Source organism: Zalophus californianus, chromosome X (genome assembly GCF_009762305.2).
Source record: "Zalophus californianus isolate mZalCal1 chromosome X, mZalCal1.pri.v2, whole genome shotgun sequence".
In the NCBI taxonomy this organism is placed as follows: domain Eukaryota; kingdom Metazoa; phylum Chordata; class Mammalia; order Carnivora; family Otariidae; genus Zalophus; species Zalophus californianus.
In genome coordinates this window covers 109,223,405-109,232,687 of record NC_045612.1, presented here as the reverse complement: position 1 = coordinate 109,232,687, position 9,283 = coordinate 109,223,405, and the positions used below count along the sequence as shown (strand labels likewise).

At 47.3% G+C, this 9,283-nt stretch overlaps 1 protein-coding gene across 1 annotated transcript in view; it reads right to left on the bottom strand.

The window, feature by feature from the left end:
- Positions 1 to 1,032: 1,032 nt before the first annotated feature.
- LOC113931217 (transcription factor SPT20 homolog) overlaps positions 1,033 to 9,283 on the bottom strand; it is a 45,478-nt gene continuing 37,227 nt past the window's right edge. Inside the window, exon 8 of the mRNA XM_035725458.1 lies at positions 1,033 to 1,371. Within this exon, the coding sequence (XP_035581351.1) occupies positions 1,033 to 1,371 (339 nt within the window). The remainder of the gene's footprint in view (positions 1,372 to 9,283) is intronic.

Here is a 9,283-nt window from a genome sequence, read left to right as displayed (position 1 = left end):
TAGTGCTGAAGACATATTTGTTAAACAAGTGAGCGACTAAGTGGACCCATCCATGCGCGACTCGCCGGCTGAGCGGCTGGCTGATAGGGAAGCGGCCCCTGCACTGGCGCCCACGCAAGCCTGTGAAACTCGCAGCAACGGGCAGCGGGAGACAACGCGCGGCGGCCTGGCCGGCCCGACACGATTTGCTGCCCCTGCACAGGGCGCACCATGGCGCACCACGCCCCACCGTGACTCCAGTAGCTCCACCGAGTCACAGCCTATTCCCCTTGGAAAGGCCCATCTTGAAGAGGGAGGCGAGTCCTCCCAGAAAAACAATTGTTAAACCCTGCTTTCCTCTTTTGTGTGTGTGTCGGGGGCGGGGGGCATTTTAGAATCGGCTTTTTATCTCCTTCAAGCTCAACCGAGAGCAGTGAGAGAAGCCCCCGGTGTAGCTGGACTGGCTGCGCCATGGGGGGGGGGGGGGGGGCGGGGGGGCAAGGGTCATTCCAACCCGAATCGTCAGGGGCTGCGCTTATCCAGCACGTATTTGTGCTCACTCACAGGTCTGAGCACATCCTAACGGACTTCATTCCCGTAACAATCCTAAGTGATGAGAACTATTACCGTCTTCCTGGTCCCCGGTTCACAGGCAGGAAGCGAGAAGCTCAGAGCTTGTGGGAGCTCACACAGCCACCGCGGAGAGAGGATGGAATCAAGGCAGCCCCTGGGCCGTGACTCTCCAGGAAGAAGGGGTCCTCAGCCTGTTGGTGGCTGAGGAAGTAGGTCTGTAAGGGTCAGGGTGGGCGGAGGTGCTGAGGATCCTTGCGATTTAGCATAGGACGTGATGACAAAATCGTACATTTGCCAACCAGGCAATTACCAAGTGTCTGCCAAGAAAGGACTGAGCATCCGTCACAGCAGTTCACCGGCTCCTTGGCTGCACTGGGCGCTGCTGGGAATCACAGGCACGTGGAACAAGGCCCCTGATCTCAGGGCTTCCAACTCTCGGTAGGAAGACGGAACCGGCACCAGTGACCCACGGAATTAACGTCAGGAGCAAGGCAGCAGGAATGTTGGAGACGTCCTGACAAAGCACAATGTCCGCGTGGCCGGGACACGGTGAGAGGTCAGAGGTGGACCGGTGTGGCAGGCCGACGAGGCAGGATTGGGTCCGGGTGTGTGGATCCAGGCAGGAGACTCGGCGGGCACAGCCCCGGGCCTGGGCCTGCCTCCTCTGCTGGAGAGCACAGGGGCGCGCAGGGAGGGTTTCTTAGAGCCACTGCTGTGGACTAAAGCCAGAAAAGCAGCTAGGGCCAAACTGAAGTTAACTTCGGAACGTGGCCTTGGACTACGATCGTTCGTTGCTTCCAGTCCAGAGGCAGGAAAATCCTGAAGTTTTGGGGGGCTTATGTAGTCCCCCTTTTTTGAAAGGCATCATGGCATGATAGGCCTGCTGGACTAAGGGGGCAAAATACCTTATGGTAGCCAGAGCTTCAGGACTTATTAATCATGGGATGTTGGGCAATTCATTTGGCTTCACCAAGCCTCAGTTTCTTCATCTGACAAATGGGGAGGATAATGTGAACCACCTACCTGTTCACAGGACTTCGTGAGGACTGTATAGGCTAATGCTTGTGAAAATACATCGTAATTCTGAAGTTGGATACAGCTTCTAGGGCAGGGTATTCTCGTAACCAGCATGAATGTGTCCACAAACTTAAGGGTTTGAGCACGGGATGTCTCCTATTATTTGCAAATTCAGTTAAGATGGCTTCAGGACCCTATGTGCCAAATGAATAGGAAATCCAGCATCAAACTGCCTGGCTCTTGATGCCCCTCCGGGTGGTCTGAGAACATTGTGGGCCTCACACTGTCCAAACGCCCGATTCCAGCTCGCTGGTGCCTCCTTCTGGCACTGCTTCGATGCTACTTGCCGCCTCCCAGTGTCGTGAGGAGCACCAGTCCTCCACGGCCAGCGACCCATCAGCGCTGTTGGCCTCCCTGCTGTGACATTTCCTGGGCCCAGAGTGGCGTGTTGTGCTTCCTCGGTGATTTGCTCACCCCAGGGTGCTCGGCTCACAGCACACGGGCTTCCAGAGGTCACAGTGCTTAGTGTCCAGTCCCATCAGCCACACACATTGGGCCCCTCTGGTGCCCTGATGCCCCAGGCTGGCCCAGGTGTCCATGCTTTGTGACGCTCACAGCTGTCGCCCTTTCTCTAGTCTTGGGGATGGCGACAGTGCCAAAGGGCTCCTCCCGTGTCCTCAAAGACAAGAGAAGGGCCATAGCTTCTCTCAAGACTTTTAGATTGCCTTCTGCATTCTCCCCCGCTGTACCGGGCACTTTGTCTCCTTTGACCCCTAAACACATGAGACTGACTTCTCCATTTTCTGGATACCAGCAGTTCGTTTCCTCTAATAAGACTTAGCCTTTCAAAACACAGTAAACCGGGCGCCTGGGTGGCTCACTTGGTTAAGCGACTGCCTTCGGCTCAGGTCATGATCCTGGAGTCCCGGGATCGAGCTCTGCATCGGGTCCCTGCTCAGCGGGGAGTCTGCTTCTCCCTCTGACCCTCCTCCCTCTCGTTTTCTCTCTCTCTGTCATTCTCTCGCTCTCTCAAAAGTAAATAAAATTAAAAAAAAAAAAACACACAGTGAACTTATTTATATCCTAGATCCTGCCCCCTTCCCTCTTTTGACAATCCTCTTCCCTAAGGTGGCTAAGGTGACTAGCTGGCTGAGTCCAAAACCCAAGTTTATTCTCTGACAGAACACGGTGCTCTATGTGTGTCGTGTGGGTTTTTCCTTCTAACTCTTTTCTTTCCTCCCTCCTTTGATATTTTCACTGACGTTCTGCGTTCTATGGAGTTTTCTGCATCCTTTGTTACTCTAACAAAAGCAGACAGACGGCACTAAGAACCTGGTGTGAATTAGGCTCATGTGTTGCCCCTTCTCCAAGACCAGTGACGTTTCAGAATTTGGCTCCAAAGGGAAAAGCAATTTTCCACAAGGCTAGAGCTTAGGCTTTAAGCCTTCATACAGTGTACATTTAAAAAATAGCAGCTTTATTGAGATATTATTCACGCAGCTTATAATTTATCCATTCAAAGTGTACAATGGTTTTGGGGCGCCTGGGTGGCTCAGTCGGTTAAGCGTCCAACTTTTCACATCAGCTCAGGTCTCGATCTCAGGGTCATGAGTTCAAGCCCACTTCTAAAAAAGTATACAATTCAGAAGCTTTTAATATATTCTGATATGTGAAAGTTTAGAACATTTGAATCGCCTCAGAAAGAAACTGTGTATCCTCTGGTGAGCACCCTCCCCACCCCCCCATCCTTCCCAGCCCTAAGCAACACTTAATCTTTCAGCCTTGATCGAGGTGTCTATTCTGGACATTTCATATAAATGCAATCACGGAGTATGCGGCCCTTGGTGACTGGTTTCTTTCGCGCACCATGATGTGTTAAAGGTTCTTTCACGTTGTGGCGTGCATCAATACTTCATTCCTTTTCGTGGCTGAATAATATTCCATGGTACGGATAGAACACACTCTTCTGTGGATGGACACCTGCATTGTTTCTACCTTCTGGCTATTCCAAATACTGCTGCTGTGACCATGTGTGTACAAGTTTTTGTGTAGATGATGGTTTTCATCACATGGCATACATTTTAACCCTTTAAATGAAGCACTCTCTAAAGCAAACTCTGCCCAACCCTCCGTTCCCAGTCAGGCTGTGTGAGAAATCCTTTACTGTCTGCTTCACAGCTCTGGGTCTTCCCTGCTCAACAGTGGATGCTCTTGCTTTCTCTTTGCTTCCAGGCTGTGAGCGAGTATCTCATAATTCTGGATCATCTCTCTGCCTTTTGCAGTCCTTTCCCAGCTCACTTCCTGTTATTTTCTCTGAAAATGGATAACAAAATTTGTTTTCTCTGAAAGTGGATAACAAAATGTGTCAGAATTATGTCTAAATAATGCACTGATAAATATTTAGCTCAATAAATCTTTGTTAAATGAATGCATAAATGGTGTAAAGGAATCAGTGCTCTCTCGGGTCCTTCTTCCATGGACCAAAATGCATGAACATCGTGACAACAATTTCAGGGGCTCTGAGGCCCCTCTTGCCTCTGCCAGGGACAGTTGCATTCCAGGGAGTTCAGGTTGCCAAGAGAGCAGCTTTCAGACAAGCACAGGAGTGCAGTATCCATTGTTTTGCAAAAGGAAGAAGAATTGTAAAAAATTAAAAAGGCGGTTTGGGACCGGGAATCAGAGACTGGGATTCTGTAGACTAGCCAGAAGCCGTCGGTATGGCTCTGGGAAGTCGACCACCTCTCTGGGTCTCTGTTTTTTGGTTTTTAGTGAAGCGAGATTGGATTAATGGATAAACTATTTTTTTGCTTTGCAAAGTTCTTTGAAATTCTGATGAAAGAAATGAACTATCTCTCCTCAGTAATGCACACCTACACCGAAATCTGTGTGTGGTTTTCAGGGTGTCTCTGTAACCCATCCCCAACCCCCAGTTAAGACCCTAATGTCATGCCCCAGAAGATCACCATGGTCACTTCCCATTTTAAGTGATGGAAATTTCAGAAATTTTTAATGTCTCATCTAGGAAAAATTTGAAAGGTGTAAAGTCATTCCCAGAGCCCTTCAATCGTATGACTTCGGAAAACTACTCAGAAATGCTGTCCTAAATACAGTGTTTTAAGTTTAAAATGTAAAGTATGTTTCCCTACTGGGAGCCCAATTACAATTGTTCGTTCTTTGAGGAAATTTTTACATGATAAAAAGGAATGTGCAGCGTATTTTTATATGGTAAGTCTATAATCAACTAGTTTACCTATTGTGCCCAAACAACCAAATGACTTCACTTTTAAGGGGTTCTGTTTCTGATCGGAGGCAGCTGAGTGAGAGACTGTGGAAGTGGCTGAGTGCTGCGCAATCCCACACACAGGCTTCTCTCTTCCTGCCTTTCCCTTCCGTCGTCATCCCCAAGGCCCTTAACTCAACCTTAACCCCCTGGGGAGCTCCTTTCTGGGTGCAGGGCTCCAGTAGATTCCATGGTGCTCCCCTCCCTGGGGCCCTAGGTGTGGCCTCATGGGTTTGGCAAACCAGTTGTCTTGGTTAAGCCAATCACGTTTGACCAATGGCACCTCTGGAGCGGCCTTGACTTCAATTCACAATGAATGACACCTTCAGCTTTGGGGACAGAGCTGTCATTTCCCAAGGACAATCTGGAGAATCTGACTGACTTAAGGCAGAGTAGAGAAAGGAAATAGTTAAATCTAGCACTTTCGCTTCTGAATTCCAACCAGCAAATGGAAGGCCCAGCTCCTCTTCCGGACCATGGCACTGAAGGCGAGGAAGCAGAGCGACTGCAGAGAAGTCAGTTGCCTGTGACTGGAGCAGTTCCTCAGTAACAGACATCACTCAGGACAACGTTAGAATGGAATAATGTGGAATTCAGTAGAAATGTACATTACATCCAGTGGGAGCCAGATGACTTCATCACAGCTAATGTTATTACAATGAATATAAAAGGAATTAATGATTCACCATCTAGTTGCTTTCCTCCCTGCCCCCAACACCTTTTCTTCAGCTTTAACAAACTGGTCCGGAGCCAAATGCGACATGAGTTTAGTAATGACTTTAAGCACCATTTACGCCGCTATCATGGCAATTTAAATTGTCACTTTCTATTAAAAGGTCTACCTCAGAATGGTTTTAAGTGAAAGCGTTCCACACTGACAGTGCAATTAAACAAGAAAAAAAAAACCCTTTCTTGGGATGTCAGTGCAAACGCATTTTAAATAGTGGTTCAGCAGTGCCTTGCTAATTTAAACTACAGTATTGCTTTCTATTAAAGAATAGAAACTGATTTAGGCTTTTTTCCCCTCCCTGTACTGTGTGACAGTTTGAATTGGCATTGTGTCCCAGGCAAAGCCCTGATGTGCCAATGGGGTCCCTGAACCTAAAGTGTACCCCTCCCAAGGCAGGCATTAAATAGAAATAATTTACCCATGTGATAGAGGAAGCATCACCTTTCCCAGCATCGGCTTTTAAAATTGCCCTTTTCTGATCCAGTGTGCCTTTTTCAAACTGTGGTCCACTTGCTTATCAGGGACGGAACTGTTCAGTTCTGGGGCCTGGGAGGGGGCTGGCGCACGGGACTGCTTGATCAAGATGACAACTTCCTGCTTCGAAAATGGATGATCAACTCTGGAGAAAATTTAGTGTGGAAAATAATTCCGAGTAGAGGTGTGTGAGTCTTTCTCTCTCTTTCAGATTTCTGAGTTTAGATCTCGAGGTGGTTTATGCATTTCCCCAACCTCTTCTTCAATTCAGCCGAGGAAAGACAATTCAGGCACTTTGGTCTTTGAATACATTTTAACACATAAACGCTAACGGAGCACAAATGTTGAACGTGCCAGTACAAAATAACATGTTTTCCCCACCTCATTTGTCTCCTGGATTCCCGTAGCCCCAATAGTCCATAATTCCCCGGCATTTGGCTTAGATAGATTCCAGCTATCAGAGAGAATAACACAATTACATTCTTAGGTGTTGGTGCCTTAAATTAGAAGTTGAAGAATATTTGAACAGCAGGAATGGCTGGCATTTTATTTTAATGGTCTTGAAGCGTTTCCAGCCTCTCTGAGAGTACCTTATGTCATGAGTAATAGTCTTGCTCTGAAGCACATTAGCCTTACCAGAAGTAAACGAGGCATAACATTTAAGTTGCTTCTGTTACATTCTCAATTGATAGAGTTATTGCTCTGAAGGACACCGAGATAGCATCTTGAGAAAAGTGTCCCGATGATGGTTATAGAGATGCAATTTTTTATGTCTACACAATTACATTTCTAACTTCACCACATTCCACACTTGACTGCCATGGAAAAGATGATCGATGTAAACCCAGTCCTTACGAGAATAATACATAAGCTACTGGGATCGAAACTCATTTTTATTTTACAAATTAGGCAAACTTTCTTTCAGTTCAATTTTCTTCCTGTTAATGTAACAGACATTTGTATTTCACCTTGGGGTGACTGGAAACAGAAGAAATGGCCTGCTGATTTGGGGACTCAGGGGAGACAGGAAAGAGTCACCTCAAAAAGCGGTATTACTTAGTGAAAGGTGGAGGTTTTTGAAGAAGGGATGAAGAGAGAGCTGGAGAAACTTGCTTGGGAATAATAGGCATAGAGAAAGCAGAGAAATCTTTAAAGACCCACAGGGGGACCTAGGGATGTATTCTCAAGGAGGGGTTCTGGAGGCAGTTGGAGTTAAAAATCTTAGTTGGGCTAGTTCTTTGTACTTCACTCACCGCGCACACTGTCAACAACCGGATACAAAGATCCCTGAGAGCAGGTTCTAGGTCTTACTCATCTTTGTATGGCCGACAGCCCCTGGCCCTGGGCCAGGAATGGGGCAGCCCGCAACATCCAAATAGCGGCACTCGGTCAGGTCACCTTCTCTCTCTGTGTAAAAGGAGACTCTGCCCCCTCCTGTCTGGACGATGAAAGGGAGTTGGGATATTTAGGTGCTATGGGATATAGAAATAGATCTCTCAAATTTTAGTATCATTTTGTGACATTGCAGGCATCATTTCATGGAAATTTCCACAACAGAGCCTTGAATGGCTTGCCAAAGGTGACCTGGGAAGAGAAGGCTTCTGTGTAAATGCAGGTTTGAGGAGAGGAGGGAAGAGAAAACAGTGGGGTTACTCCTGTCAATGAGGACCAAGGGCTACAAACTGAGCTAAGATACAGGGTGTAGCCTTGCCACAGATCAAGAAACGCATTCTATTCCTAATAGGGAGCCTCCCAGCTGCAGAGCACAGAGCGTGGAATTAGAGGCCAGTGGATGTCAGTTCTCACCAGTCCACTTGGCCAGCTAACTCTCCTCCTCCCACGAGAGTCTTATGTTCTCCCTCCCTAACCCCGGATTCCTCTAAGCTTTCCAGCAGCATTCATAGGATGACATGGATAGGTTCTTTCAGGACCCTGGAAATGTCGTTTATTGAAGGTAGAGGCCCAAACTTATGTATAATGGCAGAATTTCATTTGCTCACTTTCTTAGCGCCACGATCACCACAGTAGGTTTGAGAACATTTTTGTCCTTCCCCGAAAGGAACCCCATACTCTTTGGCAGTCACTCCCCAATCCCCCCTCCTCCAGCTAATCTACTTTCTGCCTCTACAGATTTGCCTATTGGGGACATGGCGTGTAAATGGAATGATACAATATGTGGCCTTTTATGTCTGGCTTCTCTCAGCATGGTTTTCAAGATTCATCCACATTGTAGCATGTATCAGCACTTCATTCCTTTTCATTGTTGAAGAATATTCCATTATATGGATATACCACATTTTGTTTATTCATTCATCATATAATGAACGTTATGTTTGGGTTGAATCGAGCCCCCCCCCAGCTGCGTCCCCCAGTGACACATTGAAGTCCTAACCCCCAGTACCACAGAATGTGACCTGATGTGGAAACAGGGTCATGGCAGATATAATTAGTTAACATGAGGTCATACTGGAGTAGGGTGGGCCCTTAGTCCAATATGGCTGGTGTCCTTATAAGAAGAGGAGAAGAGACACAGAGGCATGCCAGGAGAGTTCCATGTGACTGCAGAGGCAGAAGTGCAGTGATCCAGTGGGAAGCCAAGGAACACCAAGCCCCCATCAGAAACTGGAAGAGGCAACGAAGGATTCTTCCCTAGGGCCCTGGGAGGGAGCCTGGCCCTGCCAACACCCTGATTTCAGACTTTTAGCTTCCAGACCCACGAGAGAATAAACCCCTTTGTTTTAAGCCACACAGTTTGTGGTCCTTTGTTACAGAAGCCCAAGGAAACTGATGCAATGACCATTTGGGTTGCTTGGTTCGAGATTCGGTTTTAATATCATGTGTGTAGTGTGTACACAAGAATGCTCTGAGCCCATTCAAGCTCATTGTCTAAGCTAACCCACAAGACCAGCATGTGAGGCAGGTCTAAACCTTCCCATTTTCCATCAAAAATGTGAGGCTTAGAGAAGATGGTATGGGACCGAGCCAGGATTTAAATCCAGGCTTTCTGATTCTAGTTTCAGCCCTCAATAAACCAGAATGTCAAGCAAGTTATTCAGAGCAGGAAATGCAGTTAGCTCCGCCAGAGAGCACATCTCTCCCTAAGAAATATAGCGTAGCAGTGACGATAGCTAGCATTTCCAGGGTGTTTATGAAGTGCCAGGCATTGTGTTAAGTACTTTTCTCACATGAGACAGACACTGTTAGTTGCCTACACAGGCTGTTCTTCCTTA